Source organism: Empidonax traillii, unplaced genomic scaffold, assembly GCF_003031625.1.
Source record: "Empidonax traillii isolate 1590-97213 ecotype Southwest subspecies unplaced genomic scaffold, ASM303162v1 scaffold204:size1584377, whole genome shotgun sequence".
Lineage (NCBI taxonomy): Eukaryota > Metazoa > Chordata > Aves > Passeriformes > Tyrannidae > Empidonax > Empidonax traillii.
Window position 1 is genome coordinate 307879 of NW_020955397.1, and position 27061 is coordinate 334939.

The following is a 27061-nucleotide window of genomic DNA, read 5'->3' on the forward strand; positions in this document are numbered from 1 at the left end:
AGATTAGTTTAACTTGAAGAAACCCAGTAGGGCCAGACCTCTCCTGGAATGAAAAGGGGTCATTGTTCTGGGTCTGCTGCACCACATACCAGCCTATCAATCACCCCTTATCGTGAGGAACAGCCCCCCATCCCTCCTGCCTCTGCCCGTGGCTGCACAGCTCCTGCAGCAAGCCATGTGGGATGGTGGAGGTGCCACCCCCCGCAGGAGGTGAACCAGCTCCTGCAGGATGCAAATCTCCTGGAAGCAGCCCACAGAGCCACGGCTGGGTGTGGAAGAGCTGATCCTCCCAGGAGCAGGGATGCTGCCCCAGGGCCGTGCCTCGCCCCCGATGTGCCCCATGCTTGGGCTGCTCAGGGAAAGTGCCTCGTCAGCAGAATGGCAGGGCAGGGCCTGGGCTGCTCCTCCTGCCACCACCACCTGCCCATCCCTGTGGCAGTGCTGCTCCCAGGGGACAGGGCTTGGAGCTGCTCCAACGGAGCATCGCCCCTGGGAGCTCATCCTGGAAAGAAAGGCTTCCTTCCTGGCACTGCTGGCCCAGTCAGACCCACACCTCACTGTCCCTAAGGACAGGAGCTTTGCTCCAGCCTGGGTGAGCAGGAGATCCTGCAGGGCCCTGGGTATTCTGGATGGTTAATGAGATTCCTGAGTTACTGCAGCCAAAAGCTTCGGGAAAGGGATTGAACCTCTGAGCCCATGTCAAGATGCCCTACACTGCTCACAGGGATCATGTATCTTCCCCCCAGCAGCAGGCTGGGCTGCCAGGATGCAGCTACCTCTGTGCCCATCCCCACCTGGATGCTGTGTCCCCAGTGGAGATGGGGCAGAAGCTACAGGGAGGGAGGCTGGATCTCCCCGTGGCAATGCCAAGCCCTGCCCAGGGTGCAGGGCAGAGAAGGCGCCCACCCCTCACCCTACAGGTCACCAGAGGATCAAAGCAATCCCACGAGAGGCTCCTCAGGCAGCTGCCCACGGCTTCCTTCCCAAGGAGAGGGCGGATGCGTCCCCTCCACATCTGCTGTGGGTGGCCAGTGTTGCTAGCTCTGGTGAGAAATGGCACTTGCCCTGGCAAGCACAGCCTGGTCTGGGCTGAAACTGCACTGTTTCATTTCTCCAGCTGACCCAGGGACGGGGGGAGTGTGGGGTTGCTCATCTCCTTCCGCTCCCTGCCCCAACTGCGCTGCAAACCACTGTCTGAGGGCAGAAGTGAAAGGGCTTGCTGGGGTCAGGGGCCCTTTCACAGCTGCTCTTCTTCCCTCCTACTTGAAGGGTGCCAAGCTCCCTTCCAGGGTGCCACCATCACTTCCAGGGTGCTGAGCTCCCAGCGCAGCCCCATCCAGACCCCCCCACAAGAGCCCTTCATGCCAGAGGCTGTAATCCTACTGGGCTGCTCTGGCACTTGCCAGAGGGAGCAGCAGTGAGCATAGAGAGGGTCTTCCTTCCCCAACTCTGTTTGCACTCGGAAACTTTCCAAAATAGCTATTCCGGGCTAATTATTCCACTCTGGAAGTGGATTAAGCTAAAGCGGAAAAAGGCACTCTTACTCTGGAATATGAGCATCCGCACAGGGGCCTCTGCTCAAGCAGTTGCTTTGGAGGAGCTATTTTGGTGAAGCACTAAGTATAAAAAGCCCCCAGATGACCTCTCCTCCTCGGGCATCGCTGCCCAGCGTCCTCCCAAAGGCACGTGGCACAACGAGTTTTGTCCCTCCCAGAGCCATAACTCGTGGGGAGATCTGGCACCGCTCATTCAAGGCAGACAGAGGAGCTGCAAGAGGGTCCCCCAAGCCCTTTCCTCCCCCCTGGGAGGCAGCCCTCTACCTGGCAGGCAGGTGCAGTCGTAGGTGGTGTCTCCGATCTGGCGGCAGGTGCCCCCGTTCTGGCAGGGCGAGGGGTTGCAGGGCACGTAGAGGTGCTCGCAGTTCTGCCCGGTGTAGGCCGGCTTGCAGGAGCACTGGTAGGTGCCCACCTCGTTGGTGCAGCTGCCCCCGTTCTTGCAGACGGGCGGGGAGATGCTGCACTCGTTGACGTCCTGCTTGCAGTTGGCGCCGTGGAAGCCGGCGGTGCAGCGGCAGATGTAGTGGGCTTCGAAGGGCACGCACTGGCCCCCGTTGGCGCAGGGGTTGGAGGCGCAGGGGTCGGCCTGCTGGCAGGTTTTGCCTGGGGAGGGCAGGCAGGGAGGATGAGGATGCAAGTTGCAGCTCGGGGTCTCTGTGGCAGAGACCTGCACCGGGGCGCAGACCCGGATCTGGGACTGGTTGCAACTAATCCCCCTCACCTCAGCCCCACCAATTAACACCGTGCAGGACGATCGCAGCTCCCCCAGCCTGGACCCTCCTAAACTCCAACCTGAGTTTGCAACCACCCTCCCTATCTCCTCCCGCAAGAACTGAAGGAAGCCAAAACCACAGGCAGCCCTCCACCCACGGGGCTTTTCCAGGAGCAACCCCTACCACAGGCCATCCCTCTCCCCGCGGCCGCGTCCCCACACCGCAGAGTGACACCCCTCACCTGACCACCCCGGCGGGCAGCGGCACTTGTACTCGTTGAGCGTCAGCAGGTCACAGGTGCCCCCGTTCCGGCAGGGGTTGCTGAGGCAGACGTTGTCACGGGGCGTCAGGCACAGCTCGTCGGTGAAGCCCAGGCGGCAGGCGCAGGTGTAATCCACGGTGCTGCCGCGCACCACCGCGGTGCAGGTGCCGGCGTTCTTGCAGGGGGAGCTCAGGCAGGGGTTGGGCAGCTGGCACCGCTCGCCCACATAGGCACCGCTACACCTGGCAGGGGCGAGACGCGCGCGCCGTCAGCGGGATCGCCCCGAGGGGCCGGGGGGGCACCCGCGTGGCACAGGGACTGGCCTGGCCCCGCATCCCGGCACGCCGGGCCTGGCGGTGGTGGGGCTCTGCCCTGGCTGCTCTGGGCTGGGAAGAGGAAGATGAAAGAGGTGCTGGGAACAAAGGCGTCCCCCATCGAGGGGCCTGCGCCGACTTGCACAACCGCAGGCGCGGCGCTGACGTCCTGAGCCTCACAGCAGTGAGAGTTTTGCCTCCCCTCTCCTTGCTGAACAGGACGCCGAGGCACAAGGGACACGTGGTGGAACCAGGAGGAGCATCCCCATACCCGCACCCACAGAGCCCAAAGGAGACAAGAATCCATGGGGCCAGGCAGCAAGGGGACATTGCTGAACCCATTTTTATCCTCCCTCCATCCTAAATCACTCAAACGTGATCAAACAGGGACTCAGCAGCTGGGACATGGTCCTGCTCCTCACAACCAGCTGAGAGCTTCCCCAGAGCTCAAACCTCCTGCAAGGACCCCTTGCAAGGAGGGATGAGCTGTCCTGACTCATGCATCCCTCTGTGTGGGAGCCCTGAGAAAAGACCCCCCAATGACACCACCAGCTCCACCATCTGTCACTGTTGGCCAACAGGGCTGCAGCAACTGCCTGGTGCAGGGCTGGGGCTGGCAACAGGGACATGCCCCAAGGGAAAATCTCACCAGCCATCTCAGCAGGGCTGGCAGGACCACACAGAGAAGGGAAGGTGTCCCTTGGGAAAGGGAGGACGGAGCAAAGCTGTGCACCTGACATCAAAAGATCCCAGGAACGAGACACAAACCCTCCTGCATGGCACCTCTTGTATCCTGTCCGCAACACACTACGACACCAAGTATTTTGTTCCCCGCCAGCCCTGCTCACTTTACACTGCTTCCAGAGGGGATGTTCTGCCCTGGGTGGGCAGTGCCAAGCAGCCGTGGCAAGTATGGCACGGGAGGAACTGTCCCACACCACGATGGCAATGTCACCAGGGCAGCACGGGGCACAGTGGGCTCAGCTCATGCTCTGCTACCAGAGGCCTTGAGAGCAGAAATAAATCTGGGATCCTGTAGGCATGGCCATGAGGCATGGGTGAGGTGACGGGCACGGAAGGTGACACCACCTGGGCACTGGGGGACTGCGGTCCCCGCTGTGCTTTGGCGGGCTGGGGCTCAGGGCACCACGTGCTCACACCTGTTGCCACCAGGGCTGGCAGGATGTTGCATTCCCGAGCCTCGTGCACGGCCTCCAAGGCTCATATGGCAGGGGGATGAGCAGGGGAGGGGGTCCTGGGGAACACTGCAGAGCACAGCACTGCCCTGCAACCCCCAAAACACGAATATGGGACTCCTCCAGTGAAGCACAGCCAGCAAACCCCCACCCCCAGGCGCCCCAGCCCAGAACCACCACTCTTTGCCACACCGTGCCGGCAGCACAACCACATTTCGGCCCCACTCCCCCTCTCTTCTTCCCCTACTTTTTTTTTTCCCCCCTCTTTTTTTTTTCCTTTTTTTTTTTTTTTTTTAACCCAATTCTGATTTCATTGTTGGGGATTGTGTGAGAATTTGTCAGGATTCGGAGACATTTTGAGTTAATGAGACGGCATTATCCAGGCCAAATGAAAAAGAAAATGTGTATAATAATAAATCAGGGCATCTGCTCGGCACACAAAGGGCGGCGGGGAGCAGGTGTGCATCCTAATGAGGCAGAGCAGCTGCCGGCGCCCGCGGACGATGCCCGGCTCGCCGGCGGCTCCGAGCCCGGGGCGCCCCGACCGCGGGGCGACGGCGCTTCTGGGTGGCTGAGCCACGGCCTCGAGCGGGGGAATGCGGAGGTTGGGGCCGTGGCTGCCTGAGAGGGCTCTTTGTGCGGGGCCCGGGCGGGCGGCACAGGCACGACGCCGGCAAACCGCTCGGGTGTGCAGTCATCTGTTAAAATCCCCGCTCTCCCCCCTCTCCCCTCCTGCCTCCCTGCACCACACACGCTTTTTTTCTTAAAACAATCCCCCGCGCTCTCTCGCGGCGGCTGGCGGACAGGGGGAGCGTCACGGGATTCTCCAACGGGAGAAAAAGGCGGAAAAAAAAGAGAATTCTTTCTTACTCAAAATAAGAATAATAATAATAAATAAAAAAAAAAAAAAGATTGGATGCTGGACAAAGAGCTGCGATGGCAGCGCGGGAACCCCCACGGGGGTGCCGCTGTGGGCAGTCCGGGAGCGGGAGAGGATGCTCTGGGATCAGGAGGTGATGCTCTGCATCCCGGGACAAGGCAGGCGGCCAGCAGGGCTATCTCTGGGATTGGGGTTTCTGCACTGTGAGGTCAGGGAGAGGGGCACGCAGCCCAGCACCCTCCCACCCAATTAGTTTTCGGACCGTTTCCAATTTCAGCGCTGGCGAGTGGCGGTTTGAGCTCAGGGATGGGACGTCGGAGCAGAGCCCGGCCCAAATTTGGGAATGGCTATTAGCCAGGAGGTTAATTAGCGATTGGAGGAAGAATTCTGAGTGGCAGGGAAGTCTCTGCCTGAAGGCACAGGGGGGTTGGGGTCCCTGGCAGTGCCTGGGTTGGGGGCTGCCCCACACCCAGCTGGGCTGCCCAGGTGCTTTCCAGGCTTTTGCTTCAGGAAACCCCTCAAGCTGCATGGTGTTAGTAGATTACTTTTAAATTAATTTCTATTTGTTTGCATTAAGAGCTGATTTATGGCTGCAATCAACTCCAGAAGTGAGGAGGGTGCGGCAAACGGCAGGGAAAGGTTTGGCATGGAAGGGCTGAGCTGAGCAATGGGCACACACGGACCAAGGAGGACCAGGGTATGCTCACGCTCCACATTTCTCCTCCCAGAAAAGGGGATATTTCCAGCAACTCTTCAGAAAACAAGCAATACAGCACAGACACCCTTAAAATCCAGCAGTCACTGCTCTAACCCACGGAGGAGTTTGCATCACGCAGCGCGGGACTGCACAACACAGACCCTCTTGGGGATGCCTGGTGATTCCTGAATCACAATTTCAGCCTCAGTCAGCCACTGCACACATCAGCCCCCAGCTCAAGGAGCCCTCTCAAATCCTTCCACCTTCCTAAATCATCTCAGTTTCTTTTCCAAGGCAGTGGCCAGGACGTCCTCCACCCTCACACTTCCACACTGCTGCTGCATCATCCGTAGATGCTCCTGCCCACATCTGCAACAGCAAGTCCAAGATGAGGCAGGAAAGAGCACATTCCTGGCTGTGGACAAAGCCACAGGATGAATTCCACCATTCCCTTCCCTCACAAGTCCCAGAGCTCACTCACAGAGACTCTGGAGCTGCTCCGGAGCTGCATTTCAAAGCCCAGCAACCGCAGCGGCTTCAGAGAGTCCTGGCTGGGGAGGGAAGCCTGGAGACAAGTCTCACATGCAAAGCAAGAGATCAAAAACCAGGTGAAGAATCAGGACAGTCCAAGATGTAGTTATTTTTCAACTTTCCCAGGTCTGGAAAGGCCGGATTCAGCAGAGTCAGGTTAACACACTGCAACCTCATCATGCATCCACCTATTTCTCCAAGGACTATAAACCTCTCCTAAAGCTCAGCCCAGGGAGCTGAGCTTTATTTTCTGTAAAAAAAACCCACTGGGGGGGTGGTGGTGTCAGGGCTTCCAGGTGAGCAGACATGGAGGATGCGACGCCCCCGCGGGCTCAGCCAGGTGAACATCACCCTGTGGTTTTTCCTTTGGCATTTCCCAAGCCAGGGCTACCCAAACCAAACCCCAAGCAGCTTATGGAGATTAGCATATGAGACATTAAAGCTACGCTTTAATTATAGATTTATGTGCTGGCAGAGGCCAGGGCGGGTGCTCCAGGATCAAAACAGCTCAGAAGGGCCATTAGAAAGTAGCTTTGAGGCGGTGAAATGTGGCCAAGCTCCCCGGGGTCCCGAGGAGCTTCTGTGAAACCCCCAGAGAGGCCAGTGTGGTCACACTCCCAACTCCACGTGTGACGTACACCCTGTTCCCAAAACAGGCAGGAATGGCTAAAAATACCGGTGCCTCTGCCTCCCCCCAGTGCAGCTGAGAACCGTTTCCGTTGACTCATTAACCTGCTAAAGAGGCATCAAACACTCCGGCCGGGACCCGCCCTGATGGAGGGTGACGGAATCCCGATCCCGGGGATGGCCAAGCCCTGCTCCAACGCACCACGATCCCTCTCCCAGCACCATTCCAGCACACGGAGCAAGTCACGGCACACCGACTCACAACTCTACGCTTCTGGGGTGTTTTCCACCAAGGGGACAAGCACCAGACAGGACAGGGGGCAGCGGTCGGTCCCCCATCCCTGTGGATGGGGTGTCGCACGTGGAGGGGATGATGTGCAGGGGTGAACACGCTGATTTACAACCCCCGAAAGTCTGGGGCTGCCGTCCATCCTGGTGGCTTTTTGTTTCAGGGCGGGTCAGGCAGAGGCTGGGGGTTGGATTCCCACAGCTCTGGGCTGGGATGTGTCTTCCCCCTCCGTGCTGGCCCAGAGCGAGCACCCTGCATGAGGGGGAGGCGCGTTAATAATGCACCGCGCTGCCGACCCATAAATCTCCAGCATGATTCATGGCCAGTGTGAAGGGTGATGGAGAAGGCCTTGTCCAAGGTCAGACAGCAAGTCCCCGGGGACAGCCTGGGAACGGGAACAGCGGCCCTGAATTCCCACCCTGCTCCCAGCACCGAGCCCAGGCCAAATCTGGGTCTGCTCAGCACGAGCACGTGCATTTGTTGTGTCTGCTGCACATCCTTAAGGAGTTACAACCAGTGGTCCAACGCTGCAGCTATTCCAGCAAGGCTCCAGGAGAGCTCTTCAGATCAGATAATCAGAAGCATGAATGAGTTGCAGGAGTGTATCAGAACCTATGAGCTCTGCTGCCAAGCCACTGTCCCAGCTCTGCTCTACCCGTCTGCTTGGCTGGCTGTGGTGACTCCCAGCACTCCCTCACTCCAGTGCAGCGCTGGCAGAGCTGGGGTGCCCATGCCAGTCCCCCCCCCATCCCCTGGCTGTCGCACTGGGCGCTCCCTGTGTGTGGCTCCGCGCTCCACCAGCCCTTTGTTCGCTCTGTCCCCGCTCGCGGCGCGCGAGGCTTTTCCTCCGACCCACCAGCAACAGGTTTTGTCCCTCCGCAGCAATGCGGGCACTGAAAGCATCCCGAGGCAGATGTTTCTGTGACCTCTGACCCAAGACTAATGTTTTCCTTTCTGTGCTAAGCTGCCATCTGCCACGGCCGGCACAGATGACACCCAGGCGCTCCCGCAGCCCACTCCGCCCCGGCACGGCTCCCGCATGGCGGCACGGGGGCTTTGTCCAAATTTGGGATGTGTCAGCCCTGCACAAGCACAGCCTGGGGGCTGGGGGTGTTTTGGAGGTGCTGGGTGCAGGGGGGATGCCCTGGATGTGGGGGTTCAGCCTGCACCACCCCGCAGCTCACACCACCCACTGCTCTCCTGGCCACTCCCAGCACGTCCTCCCAAGGGACCCTGAGACCGTGGCAGGGCTGGAGGTAAAACCCACCTCAGGCTTACAGCGCACAAAATAAGCCATCAAGCAAAATGGAAACCAGGTGAAAGCTGGAGCACGGCCACTGGACATGCAAGAGCTGTCCCCCATCCCCATCCCATTAGGGGCCAGCTCCACACTGTGGGAGGGGCTGGCAGGGAGCCCCATTCCGGCCCCTGGCCCCGCATCCAGGCTGCCTCTTATCTGCTCTGCTATCACACAACCTCTTCCTCACCCTCATCTGCTGGAAGCATAAATGGCCGTGGTTGTTTTCACCAAAGTATGAGCAGCGTGGGAAAGCTGAGCAGAGGAGGCTCAGGTCCTTACTCAAGCCCCATTTTAGGGGTGCTTGAGACTAATGGGGTAGCAGCACACCCAGGTGGCGAGTGTGGGGTCTCCCACCATGGGGGGCAGCCCCCACCCTGACAGGCTGGGCTGGGGGGATCTCTGCTCCATGATATCCGTGGCTTAGAACAGCCACTTCAAATGAGCCACCCCTCTCTATACCCAGAGCCCCTGTGAGAGCCACCCCAGTGCAGAGACGGTCGAGGAACCATGACCATGACCTTGCACTGTGCAGAGGGTCCCCACCAAAGGACCATCACACCCCTAGAACCCTCTGCACCAACAAATGCATGGCGTGACCACCAGACGCCTATGCCAGGGTGATCTGGACCCAGCGGAGTGAATCAAGTGGCCAAACGTGATCAGGACACTCAGATTTCACATGTTTGCTGGCAACAGCTGAGGGAAGGAGAAACAACCCACAGGAGAGTCTCCCTTAGCTGCATGACAGCCCACAGCCCCTGCAGGCTGCTCCCAGCTGCAGAGCAGTGACACAACCCTACCCTGTTGTCCCTACACCTCTCGGGGTAACCGTCATCCCCGGGCTGACAGGGAACCACAACTGTCTGCTCCACACCTTCCCCTGCACCCCAGCAGCTGCAGACCCTGGGTGATGGGGAAGCCTGCTTTCCATCAGCCAGCCACACACAGGAGTCACCTTTCCAGTTGTGCCAGTGGCTTCCTGCCTGGCACAGCCTGGAAGCAACACCCCAGCTTTCTCCTGAAGTTACACCCTTCCCCGTAAGACACGTTTGCTCACTGCCAGCCCAGGGATCTCTGATCTGCCCAATCCGACCAGAGAAAGGGCCAGTGCTTGGGGATATGTCTCCATGTCCCTGAGAGAACAGACATGCTTCTTACTCCATCTTATTCCATTCATTCTTATTCCACTGCCTCCCCAAGAACCCCTCCCATGCTGCACGGAGCAACAGGTGTGTACTACTGTCTACAGGAGGGCTTCCCAGCGGCATCAGCCTGCCTTGGGAACACCCTGCTGAGCACAGGAGCACACTCTGGAGCAAGGGGAAGGTCTGAAAAATGGTCCTGCTGGAAAAGCAGAGCTCAGCACCCTGCTCTCTGCTCCCAGCTCTCACTCAGCTCCTGGCGTGGCACCGCCACCCTGCTCAGGTGGCACGATACACCTGGAGCCAGCAGAAGGAAATGGGTGCAGGGAGACAAGGGACACTTTTGGACTCTGCCCTGACCTTCCTGGGGCAAATGGGGCTGTGGATGCTCCCTCTGCCCTGGCAGCCAGGGGCTGGGGGGCTGCTCGAGCAGCAGACAGGTCGGGCTCAGCGCGCCTCACCTGCAGCTTCGCTCTGTGGTTTCTGGCACACGCGGCTGTTAAGAAACCAAAGGCTTTGCCACAGCTCCCACGGGAGCCAAGGCATGAAGGCAGAACTCCCCTCACCCATGTGGGACACCCCGACTGGGTGATGCACCCTGGAGCCGGCACAGCCCCACAGAAACCTCCAGCAGCCTCGACGCAGCTCCCAGCACCAAAACCCAGCACGAGACCAAACTGGTGGTTTTTTTAAGAAGTCCCATCCAGGCCCTGCTTTATTAAAAAACACTCTGGGACACCAGCCTGGGAAAAAAGCAGAGTTTCACACAGGGAGGTGGTTGGCAAAGCAGCAGGTTACTCCAAGTGACATTAGGTTAATAAAGCAGGAGCAGATCTCCACTCTTGTTTAATTAAAAAAGCAAACTGCAATCCCAAGTCTTTGATGTGTTTTTTTTTTTTCTTGTTCCATTTCATTTTTGACCTAGCCCAAGCCATCTAATTGAGATTTTAAGATCCAGACTTTCATCTGGAGAGAAACTAAAGGAATTCCCAAAGCTGGATACGCTCATGGACAGGAGTGGGGAAAAACGTGCTACAGCCCAGTTCCTCCTACGAGCGTGAAGGGAGAGGGAAAAAAAAAATGGCTTTGTTTCTTAAGCAGACATTAGTCAGGATAGTTTGGGAATCAAAGTTCCCATTGTAATGAAAAACAATATAATCCCATTACTAAGCAGAGTGGCCAGCCTATTCACCGGGTGGTAACCGGCTACCTGGGAAGGAGCTGCCTTTCAATGGAGCTTCATTCACAATAAACATGAAAGATGTCGAAGGAAGAGCCCAAGACAAAACTCGCCTCATTCCCACCCTCAACAATGGCTGCTATGAAATATTTGTTTTCCCCAGTTGATGTTTTTTTATATCCTCTCCCGGTGTAAAGCTGCACGGCCCCATTGTCTGTGGGAGCTCGGCTCACTCCGCTCATCCCGGCCTCTGCTCCTTCTCTTGGAGGAGCCTGTTTATGGGGCGACCACGAAGGATGTGCTCCCAGCACAGGATCCCCAGGGAGCATGGCTCAGGCAGAGGCCAGCACATGATCCCACCACCCATCCATGGGACATGGATGGCTTTCCTGGGGCGGGTCCTCCAACAAGTGCCAACAGTGCTCAGTGTGCCCATCAAACACCAGTATGGCACCCAGCTCTTTTCCTCCCCTGCAGGGCTGCCTGGCACCTCTGGCATCTGAGAGCACCCCCTGCAACTGCTCCCTGCTCTGGTTTCTCATTTGTAAACTTTTCCCCTCTAAAAACACTTCATTCTTTGAGCCAGCAGAAGGAAAAGTCAGAATTTGGGGGAGGTGAGGAATTTCCAGCTCCCCAGGCTGCTCAGGGCCACTCTCCCTTCCCTACCCCCTTTTGGGGCAAATGCCCATTTTCCCTGCACCGCTGCCCACACTTGCTGCCTGTGCAGGGTGAATTCACAGTGCTGTGCTCCAGGGGCTCTGGCACTGGTGTCAGACCTCTCTAAGGAAATGATGAACTCTCTTTTTTTCCCCTTTCCCCCTCAAACCAAGCCTTGGTTAAACACTGCGCAGCCCGAGAGCCAAATATGGAAAACTCCCACGCGTGACCCCACCATCCCACTCTTCTAATCCTGAACATAAGACCTACGATTAGGATCTGAACAGCCACCAAAAGTTTAAACAAGCTAAATTTAGCTCCAATATTTATAAACAAAGAGGAGAGGGGAGTTTAGCAGAGCACATGGGTGCCCCTACGGCACAAACCCAACCGAAAGCCAGGGAAAATTCCTGCCAGCGATGTTTGGGTGAGATGGGGAGTGGGCAAAGGTGGATCCAGCTACCCCCAAGGTCACGGCCACAAAGCTGCTGGTTTCCCCTTGAGAGCAAAGCTCCCAAAAACAGTTATGAGCCCACTTGCCCACTCGGAAACCATGTGCTGAGGGATGTAAAGCACCACCGAGCAGACGGGTATCAGCTCCCGGGATCCATATCCCGGGATTTCTGTTGCCGCCGAGTTTAACCAAGGAAACGGCGAGGAAGGGAGGGAGGGAGGGAGGGAAGACTCTGCCTCCGACACCTTTTGCCGGCAGAAATCCCTGTGTCAACATGACGCCCTCACCGAGGGAGCAGGGACAATGGTGGCGGCTCTGCCCTCCGGCCGCAGCCTGCATTCCTGCCCCCCTCCCCTGGAAACCCCCCTTTTGTGGGGAGCAGCAGGCCCTGTGAAAGGGCCGTCTGTCGCCCTGCCTTTTGACTTGGAGGTCTGTGTCTAACATTTTAATAGGGGCTGGAGGCTGGGGAGAGGCTCCCCCTCCTCCAGGGCTGCTCCCCCGTGGGGTCACTCTCCCAGCCCGCCCCAAAGTCGGGCAGCGGGTGCGAGGGCGGGAACTGGGAGCTGATGGTGTTGGCACATCCCACTGTGGACAGCCACATTCCTCCACTTGCTCAAGAGGAGCCATCCGATGGGTCAACCACCTGTGAGTGCCTTTGGAAGGGTGTCCTTCTGATCCCCCGTGCAAGGATGCACCGGTGGGGTGGGAGCACTGGGACATGATCTCCTCCATGGCTGCTCATCAACAGCAGCAAATTTCCACCTTAAAATAAACCACTGGACACTCAAAAATGCTCAACCCCCAGGCAGTGGTGCCAGCAGGGAGAGTGGGGTCCTTGGGGTCCCGTCACCCTGCTGACACCAGCTCTCTCAGCAAGGGGACGTGGGACAGAGCAGCTGACAAAGCCAAGAGCACCAATGCCAAAGGCTCCTTTCCTTGCTTCTCTTGGGGACAGTTGTGGCGGACACAGGTAATGCCACATCACACCAGGAGCCACAGGGGAGGATGAGGAGGAATTGGCAGCTGGGCACAAGGCTCAGCCCTTGCAACAGCCAAGGACTGATCCTGCACAGCTCAGGAGGTCCAAGCAAACCTGGCATTGCCAATCTCAGCTACACTGACTTTAGATCAAAGCAACAGGCTCCACAGCTCATGGGTGCCCCTCCAGCACCCAGCCCTCCCACCCCACCACCACCAGGCCACTTGCCTGCAGGGTGCCCCTTCTATTAAATAAGGGCAACGTTATAGCATCATTAAAACTTAATAAATCCATTTCCCATATAAATACCATTAAATTCAGATTTTGGGGAAGGGAATTAGGGTGAAAACTTGTTAAAAGAAAATGACTCCTGCGCAAATAAATTTTTGCAACTTGACTGAGCATGAAAGTTTCCCATTAAAATGCAGCTCGGCTCCCTTTGCTGGAAATGTGCAAGAGCCTAATAACCAGGGCCTAAACATTAACTGTTTAACTGGCTTTTCCAATATTAACTCCAGGCTGCCATGGGGGGAAGGGGAGGACGTGACGGGTGAAAGCTCAGAGCAGACATTAATTACTGCTGGGCGAGGGAGGCGCTTCTCACCACCACCCAGTCCCAGGGCTCATGGTGGGAGTTTGGGGCTGTTCTGAGCAGGGCCAGGAGTTGGATTCCACGATCTTCGTGGGCCCTTTCCAACTCAGGATGTTCTGTGATTCTCAACAGACACCAGTGTTGGACATGGCACGAACCCCACTGCGCGTGAAGTAGTGGGTGCGATTGCTGCCCCATCAGTTGATGACCACTGTAGGTCCCTTGCAACTGCAAATTTTCGATTTGCGGGGGAAGAGCTCCCCATATGGCCCAGCCAAACATCCCCCCCCTTATCCCCAAGGCCTCACACAGAGATACTCCTGTATCTCTCACACCAAGCACTACATTTAGCAGTGGGAACCACCATCAGCAGCAGGTTGCCCAGAGAAGCTGTGCCTGCCCTATTGCTGGAAGTGTCCAAGGCCAGGTTGGATGCGGCTTAGAGCAACCTGGACTAGTGAAAGATGTCCCTGCCCATGGCAGGGAGTTGGAACAAGATGGTCTTTAAGGTCCCTTCCACCCCAAACCATTCCACAATTCTCTGATCACCTAATTCACCTCCCTGAACCAGGATGCAGCTGGCAGGTTGTGCTGCTCTGTCTTGCACTGAGACAGGTTTTGATGTTCAGGTGACCAACTGCAAATGGAGGGAAACTGAGGCACTAAGCACACCTTGCTGGAGGTATGTGGAAACCCCCACCCCATCCCATAAGGCAGACCCCTGCCCAAGGGGCACCTGCCAGCATGAGGGGGTGAGAGGAGAGGACCTGACTCACAGGATAAGCACTAGAGCTGTAGACAGAGATTGCTGCAACAAGTCTGGGTGCTGTCACACTCTGAGGAAGGCAGAGTCCACACGTGGGTGTGTGCAGGTGTGAACAGGCACCGTCACCCCTGGCCATATGGTCAGCTGGAAGCAGCGCTGAGCTGCTCCACCAGCAAGAGCCAGATGTTAAACACTGGGGTGCTCCCAGCTGGGCATCTCTAACTGCCCTGGGGCAGATGGGAGCTGCCATGGGGTTTGGTGTCACTGAGACCCACCAGGGTGCTGCCAAGACTTCCCAACATCACACACAACAGATGTACAAACAGAGTTGTGATGTGAAATCCCACTGGGGCTTCCAAAGCCCTTCAGCCCCCGGCTCTGCGACGCTGGTGGGACCCTGAGAATGCCAGGGGTGCCAAGGCAGGGCCTGACCCTCACACCTCTCTGCTCCTGGGTGCCTCCACATCCAGGTACCCAGGAATCAAAGACGCAGCAATCCCCCTCAACACCAGAGCAGCATTTCTGTGCTTATTCCAGATCTCTGGATGATGCCAGGAGCTGCAGCTTTACCCCACACCAAAGTGCGAGCACAGCCCTGGGCTGGTGAGCACCCCAGCACAACAGCCATGGCCAACAGTCTTTGAGATGGGAGTTAACACCAACCTGCTGCTGCCACTGCCTCTCCAGGCCAACCCCAAGGAGCCCAGCACTGAAGGGCAGATGGTCTGGGAAAGCTGAGATGCCTTTTCTCCACAGCAAATCCAGGCTCTTGAGGGTACCATGCAGCAAGACAGCATCAGGGGTTGGTAGGATTTGGGCACAGCTGCTGGCCTGGGTGACTGCAGCACCATCCTTCAGGTGCTGGGGCTCAGCACCATGTGCCAAGGGCTTGCAATGAGATGAAAACTCTGTTCAAGAAGCATCTGGAATCACCCCAAACCATCGCCTCTCTGGCCTGATGGTCTTTCTAACCCTGAACCCCAAAGCAAAGAGCTGCAGGACCAGCCCAGGACCAGCCTGGGGAGCAGTGAGTGAGCAGCCCAAGTCCCCACAGTGCTGCTTCATCCCAGGAGGCAGCAGAAGCTGGGCAGTCCTCAGGGATGACTGGACACAGCCTGAGTGGAGCAGGTGGACCCTGAACACCTATTTGGTTGCTGGAATGGAGGCAGGATTCAACTGAGATCCCGCTGCAGGTCTGCTTTCCAAGGGGGAGTTAAGTTGTATCCCAGAGGCTCTTCCACTCTGCAGCCCCAACACATGGTCTAAAACCTTCACCTGGAGTTTGGCAGCACAGAGACCACAGAGAAGTCTCCATCCAGATCCAGAGCTTACCAGCTCTCCCTGACTGCACCCCGAGGCTACTCCCTCGTTAAACACACTGATGCTCTATAAATTTCACATTCCACTCATGTACACACGCCGTTACCACTTGGGACACCTACCAACACGAGCAAAACGAGGGTCACCACACCTCCAGGCCTGGAAAAAGCAGGTTAATTTCCAAACAATGTTATTTTAAAACTTGCTAACTGCCTCCTGATTATGTTGTCCGAGCCCTTAATTGGTGCACAGCCTGGTCTTGCAGTGACTTATATGTGTCACCCTCGTGCTACATACAATAAACCATAACAGCCCTGGAGGTGAGGCCAGGTATGCAGAATCAGCTGGAACAAATGGACGTGGTGTGGCTGCCAGCAGGGAGGCAGACAGTGAGTCAGGGGGTGCAGGTGGAACAGATTTTGGTGGATTAAAACACACCCCATAGAACAAAGCAGAGCCCCGTGCACTGCATCCCATCATGAAGATTGAAGGTGCCCCTGCTCATTGCACGGGGGGCTGGACTAGGTGACCTTTAATGGTGCCTTCCAAGCCAAGCTGCTCTGGGGTCACACGTCTAACAGCTGTGAGCAAACAGCAGCAAACAGCCCCTCTGATCTCAGGTGATGATGGCCACTGTGAGTACTGCATCCCCCCTGCCCCTCTGAAGAAATTCACGCCAGCAGGCACCACCCCATCTCTCCTGCTCATCTCTGTGCTGCAGGGACTGCTGAGGGAGCCACTGAGACATCTCCTGAATGTGGCCCACGCTGGCCACGCAGTACAACCCTCTGCCCGTCGCAAGCATCCAAGCCATGAGAAAAAAACAAGCAAAAAAAACTCAGCTCAAGCAATAAAATCCCAAGGCAAGTGAACAGGAGAGAATAGAACCACCTGAGACAACTGATAACCATCGAGACGCCTTGCAGAGAGGAGAGGGGTAAACAGATTCTTTTAGAAAAGAGCTAAAACCCCTGCTGCTGTCCCAATGACCTCACCAGCTGGGCTTCTCAGCTAAGTTTCTCTTCCACTGGAATTCACAACAGGTGACACTTTTGTATTTTTAATCTCCCCTCTTACCCATTTCCACCTTGTTCTTTCCGAGAATGAGATCAGACTTGAAAGAGCCACCAAGAGTTCTCAACATGGCTGAATCACTGCTCCTCTAGTTCTTTAAGGGCTTCCTCTGGTTGATTGTTCAACACTCCACCCTCTTCCTCTCCAGCACCGAGACCGCATTTTTTCTTTGTTATTATTTCATGGAAATAACGCTGGGTTAAAGCACATGAGAAAAACCAAACCAGAAGGAAACTTCCGCCCTTTACAATGAGATAACAATGACTGAGCAGTTGAATAACTTGAAGGGTACAGAGACTTGCAGGGCTCACATCACTCCTCTGCCTTCCTGGTTGTCTCCTAAAAGAGTTTGGAGCTAAAATAATCCTCTCTTCCCGCTATGGTCCCCCTCTGAATATTTCTTCCCGTGTTTCTGGCCCGCTGCCCGTGGAAGCTGGTGGTGGCAACGGGCACCAGCTCAGGAGCCATTGCCCTGGCTGAACTACAACACCACACTGATTCATAAACAGAGGAAGTACTTTGGCAAACCGACTTTTCCCCCTTTTCAGCACAAACCTAGTGATTAATTTAACTTATTCCTTCCCTTCGCTGTCTCGTTTGCTTCTCTGGGCAAGAGGATGACAAGCCAGGCACAGCTCCTCTGACTTTAACGGTGAGAGGCTGGTGGAGCGGGGTTGGAAACTCAGCCCTCTTTCATTCCATCTGCTTTTAACTAGCGGAGCAAGGGAGGTCCTGGGAATAAATGTCACATGGCACGGCGAGCTAAAATCAGCCCGACTCATTTGCGGGGATGCCAGTCAAAACTAGAGTTATCCAACAGTCTAATTAGGAGCTATCACTAGAAGTCAAAACTGCCTCTTGGAAAAAAACTCCTCATTTTGTCTGGGAAAATGCCTTAGCCAAAGGCAAGTGCCTTTTCTGGAATGCCACAGCTCCCCAGCGCCACGAAACCTCACGTCAAACCCCGCAGCAGCCACCAACGCCAGACCGGACCTTTTAAAGCTCCAGCTCCGGGACAGAAACACCCCGTGCCTTCAGCTGGGGTTTGTGCAAGACACAGGAAACTCTGCTGCTGCTCTTCCAGCACTGGAAGACCCGGACAACCCTGCCAAGATGGAGAACAGCTCCAAAGCAGCTTAATTAGGGCACTTCTGTCGCGAGCCCTCCAGCCGATCCAACGCTCAGTGCCCTCCGTTCAGCCAAAGCCCTGCGTGCCCTGCGCTGCCTGGCAAAGGGACAAGCAAGATAAGGCACCTGGAGCTTTACAAACTACCCCTGTAAAATAATAAAGGCGGAGAAAGCTCCTCATCTTGCACCGGCGATCCCCTTTCCGAAACAGGGCCGATAACCCGGGGTTGGGAGTTATCAGAGTCGTCTCCACGTAACCCAACGAGCTCTGTCCCGCCACAAGCACCGGGACACTCATCCACTGGAGTAGCGTCTCCCTCGTACGCTATTTATTTCACTCCACTTTCTAATTGGATTTGTGGGGGCAGCACAATGGGGCTTTATGGCCAAACTTTGTTAAGTGCCAGGCCGAGCAGAGATGTGGCCAGCAGCCAAAATGGTGCATTTCACGCAGGCGCCAAAGGGCAGTGCCAAGCTTTTCTGCGTCTGGTATCTGTGCTCTTGGCTCTTGCTTTGTTTAAGAAGCTTGGAAGCAAAACTCCTCGTAAAGAGATATTCAAACAAAGTGAAAAACTGGGGTTTTGCGAGTTGCTATCAGGTAACTTGGGAAGTTGCACCTCCTCCAGCCTGGCTGCACCTCTAATATCTGCCCCCATCGCCCTGCACGGGACAAGAGCTTTAACACACAGAGCACACACACACCTTGGGCTCCTGCAAAAAGTAACTCACACACACTCACGAAGCCATCACGGCGTCTGCAGCCAAGAGAGAGGCAGTTATTCACAGCTAGCAAGCAACAAGTTCTATAAAGTTAACTTTTTCTCTTAAAAAAAACCCCACCCCGAGCCCACTTCGGCGGCTTCTCCAAATAGAGCTCGCACACATCAGATCTAATTAGATTCCATCACCATCTGCACATGAAATGTAAATCAGGAGTTGCAGAGACTTAAGAAAAAAAAGGAAAGAATGACCACAAGGAAAAGGAGGGGTGTAAGGTTGGGGAGGGGGTGGAGGGTTGGGCATTCTGGGAAGCCATACATGATTAGTCACACAGCATTAATCTGCCTCCCTTAACAATAGCTGCCGAATTTCGACCGAATCCCAGCTGTCGCTCTTTGAATGAAAGAAAACAAGATTTAGAGCGTCAAGCGTTGGTAAGGGCTTCTGTGCAAAAAAAAGTGGCGTGCATTCATTAGTGGCTCACAAAGGGACCCAGCCTTTGTCCATTAAATTGCTCATGTGCCTGATTGATTTGCTGATTTATTTGCACCAAAGGGTTGGGGGGCTCAGCTTGGAGAAGGGGGCGGGAGGTGCCCGGCTACTGGGCAGAGTAACGGCACCCAGGCGGATTTGCAAAAAAGCAACAGGCATTGTCAAGGGAAACTGCCACTCAACAGGTTGGGATTGGAAATGCCTTCAGGTTCCTCCGCCGAGGACTTCCTATTTGGAAATTTGGGGTGGGTGGGAACGTCTCCCCGCCTGCTCTCAGCTCAGGCCACGTTCAACAGGCAGAGGGGAAATCTGGCCGGAAAACAGAGCCTTGCCCATTCACATTTCTTTTATGGAATAGTTTTAAAAAGGGAGCTGGAGCCTTATTCATTTCTCTTGGTTATTGTTCCCTGGGAGCCTGGAGTGAATCGGCCATCGCTGCGGTGGGTCGGTTGGTCCTTCAAAGAGTCCCAAACGCTTTACACATCCGTTTCCCCACAATCAGCTTGGAGAAAGCCCCGGCCTGGGTGCCAGGTCCCGCCAGGAACACCAGGCTAGACCACAGCTTGGCACCAGCACCGGCAGGGCTGCAGGGAGGAGGTGGCCCCGCTCCCCTGGCGATGGACATGGACATCATTGGGGCAGCTCCAGCAGCCAGAGCCACGCCATGAAACCTCCCTTGAGTGTTTATTGGAGACGTACTGGTCACCCCACGAACTGCAAGGGACTGGAAGGCAATGCTTCAGGGCCAGGAGGGAGTAGCTGGAAGACAGACAGACAGACAGCCTCCCTCCACGCCCGACAGTCCAACAAGTGCCGCAGGCTGGCCCTACCTCCTGCTCCATCAGCAGGGCAGTCTGCATAGGTTAACACCAGCAAAACATGGCCCTTTGCCCATGTTTTTCCACCCAGCTAGGAACAAAGCCCGATCCTGCCAAACTCGCGGTGACTCCTACACAAGCAGGTTATTCTTGCCACTCAAGGAAAGAAAACGCATCTTGCCCTATTAAATCCAGAGCCTTCAAAGCAAAGTCAACATGCATGTCAATACTTTGGTCGGGGGAGATGAAAATCCTCTGGCTCCTCCATACTTACTGGCACACCTCCGTCCCGTTGGGAAAAGTTTCGCACTTGCCCCCGTTGAGGCAGGATTCGGCGAGCTGCGTGCACCGTAAACCTGCAAACAGAGGGACAGCATTAGCCACAGCGCAGGTCCCAGGTGGCAGCAGTCACCCAGACTGGGGACAGGCTTGCTGAGACCCCCAGAGCCCCCTGCACCTGTGCAGCCTGGTGAGGTGGGGGTACAGCAGCCAGCAGCCCCCACTTGCAAGCGTGATGGGGGGCAGGCAGGGACCGCGTGGCCTCAACTCCGAGAGGCTCGCCTAAAAATAAACTCAGGGTGGGCTCGAGGGTAGGCTGTGCCTGCTTCTCCAGCAGGAGGACTGACAGAGAGAAACCCCAGATCAGGCCCTTGAGTGACAAATGCCATTTGCGAGAAACCATCTGCCCCAGGGCCCACGAGTTACCACGAACTCGGTAACGAAATGAGTCGCCCGTCATAACTTGCTGCGAGTACAGGTTTCATTGTCTGGCCCCCAAATTCTGCAGAGTTACCACAGCAACTCGCTGAAAGTACCAGAATCGCTTCCGATTTCCACCCCGGCTCGCTCTTCCCCTTCTCTGCCCCGCTCGCTCTTCACGGTAACTGGTTCTGTGACACGCGTGTGCAGCCGGGGCAGTTTCACACTGAGCCATTTCAGCTTCGCACTGTCACCACCACAACCAAAATCGTGCCCAGGATGGGCGCCGAGCCCACGCACCTCGGGAACATCCCACTGGGGCTCCGGCCCCAGCCCCACGTGTCCCCGTGGGGTGTTGGGGACCACTCCGATCAGGCACAACTTCCTGCAAACTTTTCCTCTGAGAGTTCCCAGCCCCGCTGGGGGGTGAGGGCAGCGCCGCTGCCTCCACTCCCCAAAATCCTCCCAGGGCTCTCCGGAGGAGGTTTCTAGCTCTGCTCCGGGACGTGGGGAGCACTGCAGGGCTTCGGCCCCGCAGGACGGGCTGCCCCGCAGCGCCGTCCGCTATGGGGGCTCTTTTTCCCTGTCCCAAACCCGCCACCCCCGACGGTCTCGCAGCGCTTTGCGGCGAAGCTCCCGGTCCCGCCCCGGGAGGGGGGAGCTCCGCGGAGGAGGGGGGGGGGGGTGCCAGGGGGCCTCGACTGACTTTCAAGAAACAGGAAACCGAGAAAAAATTTGCAAAACGGTCAAAAGCTCTCGCAGAACAACAGCGGGAGCGCCCTAACCCCGCGCGCCCCTCCGCCGGGTCGAGCCCCGGTTCTCCGGCGGCCCCCGGTACCGAGCTCCGCTCCCCCGACGGCAGCGAGCGCCGCTCCCCGCGGCAGCCCCCGGTACCGAGCTGCGGTTCGCGGTGGCCCCGGGCTCCTCCTTCGGGGCACCGAGTCCCGGCCGCCGCCGGGAGGCTCAGCCCCGTTCCCCCCCACGGTTCCGGCCGCGGCTCCCCCGGCGCCGCCGAGCTCCGGCCACCCCCGCGGGGCTCAGCCCCTCGTTCCCTCCGCGGGGCCGGCCCCGCTTCTCCCGGCGGCGCCGAGCTCCGGTCCGCCCCGCAAGAGCCGAGCGCGGTCCCCGCGCCTCCCGCGGCACCGAGCGCCGGTTCCCACGAGGAGCCGCGTCCCGCACCCCTCCCACACCGAGAGCACCGCGCTCCGATCCCGCCGCAGCAGCCGAGTCCCGGTTCCCACGGGAAACTCCCGGCCCGGACCCCCCGGCGGCGCCGTGCTCCGGTCCCCGCCGCGCCCGGGGCTCCCGCTGCGCCCGGCCCCGCTGCCGGCAAACTTCCTGCGGGGCGGCGGGTGCGGGGCCCGCGGCGGCCCTCACCTCGCGTCAGGGCGGGCAGCAGGAGCACCAGGAGGCCGGGCGCCAGGAGCCGCTCCATCCCGCTCTGCTCCCGCCGCTCACAGCCGCATAGATCCGCGGGGCCTCGGCCGAGCCGAGCCGGTACCAGTGCCGGTGCGGGTGTGGGTGCGGGTCCGCGCCGCCCCGCCGGGAGCCCCAAACACAGCGCGCCCGAGCGCAGCGACTCCGAACACGGCGCCTCCCGCGGCTGCTCAGCCCCGGCGGGCCGGGCCGGGCGGCGGGGGGCGGGACGGGACGGTGCGGGGCGGGCCGGGCGCGGCGGGACGGGAGGGGATGGGACGGGACGGGAGAGACGCTCCTCCCTGCCCAGCCCCGGGGGCCGCCGCTGGGACCCCCCCCTTCCCGCCACCGAGGGTCGCTGAGTGGGACGGGAGCGGGGCTGGGGGATCCGCGCAGCCCCCACGGGCAGCCTCGGGGTAGCCCCTTCCTTCCATGCAGGCACCGGGTACCTCCAGTGCAGCCCCCCGTATGCGGCCACCAGACACTCGCGATGCTACCACCGGACACCCCTGGTGTAGTTCCTCCCCGGCAGCTCCGGACACCCAGGGTGCAACCTCCCAAGTAATCCCCTCAAGCCCGCAGTGCAGCCCCCCATCCATCCCTAATGCATCTCCAGCACTCCTATGAGCAGAGGCCCAGTGCAGCCTCGGAGAGGTCCCATGCCCCCAAGAAGCCCCCAGACAGTTCCAGCACAGCCCCTGGACATCCCCAGTTCAGCCCCCACCCTATCCTTGATGCAACCGTCCCCATAATCCCAGTGCAGTTCCCCCATGGTCCCAGTGAAGCCCCTGCAGAGCCCCCCCAGCACAGCCCCCCAGCCCCTGCGAGGCCCCTGGGGCCAGAGCGCCCACTCAGTGACCACAGAAGCACCCAGGTCCCCACGGCGTGTCCAAGCAGGGGCTCTGGGCACCCAAAGCATGGGACACAGGAGAATGGGGTGTTTGTACCGGGGCACCAGGGCTGAGCATCCCCTGGGGGTCACAGGGTGTGCTGGAAGGTGGGATTCACCTTCTGACCCGTACCAGGACGCAGGTGCACACAGGTACACTGAGCCGTTTCCCACCCACCTTCCCCATCCGTGCAGGCAGCACGCACGGAGCTGGGTCGGATGTTGTTTGTTTTGTGCTGTGAACTCGTGAACTCGCAGGCAGAGCCTGGCCAGCCCCATGCGCCGCATCCACAAATAAACAAACACACTGGGAGAAGCAGGGAAGCCAAACCCAGAGGCAGCCCCACAACCCCCAGATGTGTGCAGGCATCCCGTGCATGCAGCAGTGCTGGGGGTCCCTGTGCCTCCAGAGCCCTGCTCCTGCCCCAGCTGCATCTGTGCCCTGGTCAAGATGGCAAACCAAGCAACTTTTCCCAGAGCCTGGGAATGTCCCACCTGAAATCCAGCCAGGCCCTGAGCCCAGGACAGGTTGAACCCCTTAACCTATTTGTGGGTGTTACCTGCAAGCTATGGCTGCAGGAGAGTGCTCAGGGCTCTGCCCAGAGAGCACTGCCAACAGAAACAGCCTGTGTGAGTGATGCTTCCTCACGGGGTTGTGGGAGCCAACCCTGCTCAGTGAGGCCGTGGTTCCTGCAAAGGAGGGGAGAAAAGTCTTGGAGCATGGAGAATTAATGCTGGGGTACCAGCTGAACCAGGCACAGGGGTATCTAAATCCCACTGGACTCCTGGATCTCCCTTCGAGCCCCCCTGAGCTGCTGGAGGCCATGGCTCTTTTACAGCTCCCAAACAGGGGGACATGCAGGATGGCTGCCAGCCTTTGGCTGAAAGCTTGGGAAAGAGGAAGAGGAGGGAGGGTCAGCAAGGGGTTAACGGGAAGGAGGTGACACAGTGGTCATCTGTGTCTCTCATCACAGGGCACCTCTCCACCAGCCCCCCGGGCTCATCCCATCTCATGCCAGCCCCACTGTTATCCCACTGCTTCCTGCTGTAAACTATTTCCAGAGCAAGTGTGAAACAATTAAACAAACTGAAGGGCAGGGTCTGCTCAGCAGATCAAAGCACAAGCCCTGCAGCGGTACCTCGCTCCCGCGGCTCCCTCCTTCCCTGCTCCTCCTCACTTTGGGCTCTAAAACATCTAAAAATCCCCTGATCCAGTCTGGGAAGTGGGGGTTCTGTGTGGAGCATAGTGCCACTTGGGATTTGGGTGCCACTGGAAGCCCGAGCCCTGCTTGAAACCTGAAATTGTCCCAGGAAGATGCTGCTTGGCTCACTCCACACGTGTCCCTCAGCTCACTCTGTCACGGTAGAGAAGGGACAAGGCTGGGCCTTTGATGTGTTTCAAGAACAAATAAGAGATGCCAAAGGACATGAGACTGTAATGTCCCTTCTTCTACTGTCATTTTCTACCCTTGGCAGGGAATAGTGGAATCATGGAATGATTGGGGCTGGAACGGACCTTAAAGCTCATCCAGTTCCCTACCACGGGCAGGAACACCTTTCACTACACCAGATTGCTCAAAGCCCTGTCCAACCTGGCCTTAGACACTTGCAGGAAGTGAATGTCCCCCTGTTTTATCCTCCCTGCAGACATGAGTAGGGTGGCAGCAGCTGGACAGCAGGATGTGGCCCCTGCCCCCACCCTGGCTGTGCCACCATGCCTGTGCCACCATTTTCAGCCTCACCTGGAGATGAGGCAGCAGCGAGGACAGCCTGAGGCTTCCACCCTTGGGACACCCTTGGAGATGGAGACCTTCCTGTCTTTCCCTACCTTCTCTCTTTCTCCCTCCCTGTCAGAGCCCAGGGAGCAGGGAGCATCTCTGCTCTACCTGCCTGGAAATACCGACCGTAGCTTTGCCCGGGCTTGTTCCCCATGCGCAGAAAGCACCACATGTTCAGCTCAGCTGTGCTCTGGGCTTTATCCTTGAAATTGGGGAGAGACCCTCCTGCCCCACTAGATTATCATGGGCATGCCTGGGGACAGGGGGATGTTGGGGTCCCTGCCGTGCCTGTGTCATCTGGGCATGGAGAGGTGGTGAACACGCAGAGTGGCAGGATGTGGTGGCAGGACCAGGTGGAAGGATAACTGCATTCCAGGCACCGGCTGCTCTTGGAGGGCTGGACACCCATGGGCTTGGGGCTAAAAGAGCACATGGGAAGCCATGAGTGAGCCCTGCTCCTGGTTTTCCTCCGTGGCTGGGAGGGTCTGTGTGTCCAGGGACACGGCTGTGGGTAAACACAGACAGACCGGGGTGGTGCGGCCGTGCAGCTGCGTCGCCTCATCCCCTGAGCACAGAAGGTCAAATACATCTATTTATTGCCATCACCCGGGGGCTCTGTGACCCCGCAGCGCTGGGGCTCTGCTTGGGGGAAGGCTTTGCCGTGGGGGAGGTAAAAGGGTCCTCTGTGGTTTTCCATGAGTGTCTCGGCACGGGGATGACTCCTCCGGCCAGGCGCTGCTGCGAGATATCCCGCCTTAATCTGGTTCCATCCTTCTCCTGGTACTGGGTGATCTGGAGCAAAATCCTTGCAGGGAAACTCCTCAAGTTTCCTTCTCCTGGACGCCTCCCCCAGAGACTCCTACCAAGAGAAGTTAAAAAGGGAGGAAGGCAGAAGTCAGCGCTCGGCATAAATCTTTTTGCAATAAGAGGTGGATAAGACATAAATCCAAAGAAACTTTTTTATTCTGAGTGGTCTTCAGGGGTTAAAAATAATGGGATTTTAGGTCCTTTTAAAAATAGCGTTTGTAAAAGGCTTTAATAGAAACCTTGGCAACTGTCCATGTGATTAGTGATTTAAAAACATGAAACCTCCACACATGTTTAAAAGTTTTAATAAGTTAAAATTAAATGAGTGAAACTCTGGGAATATTTTTTTGTTACTGCAAGCTAAGAAAATTATGTCCGTTAAGCAAAACTTAATACAAATATAAACAGGTAATGCACATCTGTAAATTATTTTCATGTCTCCAGGGGCTGGAAAAAAACCTAAGTGAGACCAGCATTCTTATATATATTTTGCCTTGACAGCTCAGGAAAAAATTTGCCAAAAACCAGAGTTAGAGCACTGGGCTGGCGTGGGAAAGTTGGTTTAGTGAGAAATTTGCCCGAGGCTATTTAAATAAAAACAGGCGTTTTTTTTTTTTTAATGGCAAATGCCTGTTAAATACAACCAACTCGGCTTCCAATCGCCTGAGTAACTTGTGTGCCTATTCCTTCTTGACACTTTCATCTCTTTATCATCACAATCAATATTTTGCTCTTATACCTCCAGTGCAATAAAAATAAGGCTGATAAGGCAGACATCAAACTGGATCTCTCCTGCTCTCCCCGCCGTGCTTGGCTTGGCGCTGCTCTGCCGCCTGGGTTTTGGAGCAGCATGGGGGGTTAGCCCTCCTCACGCTGGTACATGCACCCCCACCCTCCCTGCTGCTCTGAAAAGGCCTAATTTTTAGTAATTAAGCATGAATCAAAGCAGGCAGAGCATCCTGGAAAGTCTGAGCAGATAAAAATGCACTGGTCCTGGAGTCTGTGAGGTAAAACTATCCCGAAGCTGCTCCATGATGGGATTAAGCTGCGATTCTCCCGGGCACCAGGGAAGTGAGGCTGGATTTGCAAGAATGGTTCAAATCCTGATTTTTATTTTAATCTTATTTTTCTTAAATAGCTGAGTGGAGGATTGTGCCTGGATGGCCATGAGATAAATCACGTCCTCTGTGCCATCCCTCTGGTAGGGGGATGGCAGCACCTCTGGCAGCACCTGCCCATAGAGGACAACTTTCCTCCTGGCAGCACAGCGGGATTTGGTCCCATCAGGGTGTCCAAGGTTGGGATGGGACAGGGGACGGTCAGTCCTCTCTGCTCTGGGTGGAAGTTGGTGCCATGCATGTCCCTGCCCTGGCACGGCTGCTGCGCCAGGCTTGGCACCCGCGGGGTTTTCCTCCTCACGGGCTGCTGAAACTGGTTTTAATTGCAGGGTTGCTCCTGGCCATCGTTTCTCGGTGTGTAAAGTCAGCTCAGGAACTCTCACCCAGGGATTAGCGACGGGCAGGGAGACGTCCCGGAGGAGCAGATTTGTACCTGGGTGAAAGGTGCTGCTGCTCTATTGCCCTGTAAAATCTGTGCCACGTTTAAAATAAAATACCTTTATGGGCTGTGAGGGGAGAGCAGGTGCTGGGCAGGCGTCGCTCAGCCCGGCCCTGGCCTTGCCAGCCCCTGTGCTGTTCCTTTCCACCTCCATAAAACAACTGAAACATTCACTGTTGTGTAAACAGAGGCTCATGGGGTTTATGGGGCTGTGAGTGACAATGTGCT

The 27061-nt window shown here is 57.0% G+C and overlaps 1 protein-coding gene across 1 annotated transcript in view; it reads right to left on the reverse strand.

The window, feature by feature from the left end:
• Positions 1 to 21897, reverse strand: part of NOTCH1 (notch receptor 1) — a 41478-nt gene extending 19581 nt beyond the window's left edge. Inside the window, exons 1-4 of the mRNA XM_027887153.1 lie at positions 21764 to 21897; positions 19962 to 20043; positions 2511 to 2773; positions 1821 to 2159 (exon numbers count right to left, since the gene is read on the reverse strand). Coding sequence (XP_027742954.1) covers positions 1821 to 2159; positions 2511 to 2773; positions 19962 to 20043; positions 21764 to 21821 — 742 coding nt within the window. The 5' untranslated portion in view covers positions 21822 to 21897. The remainder of the gene's footprint in view (positions 1 to 1820; positions 2160 to 2510; positions 2774 to 19961; positions 20044 to 21763) is intronic.
• Positions 21898 to 27061: the final 5164 nt, after the last annotated feature.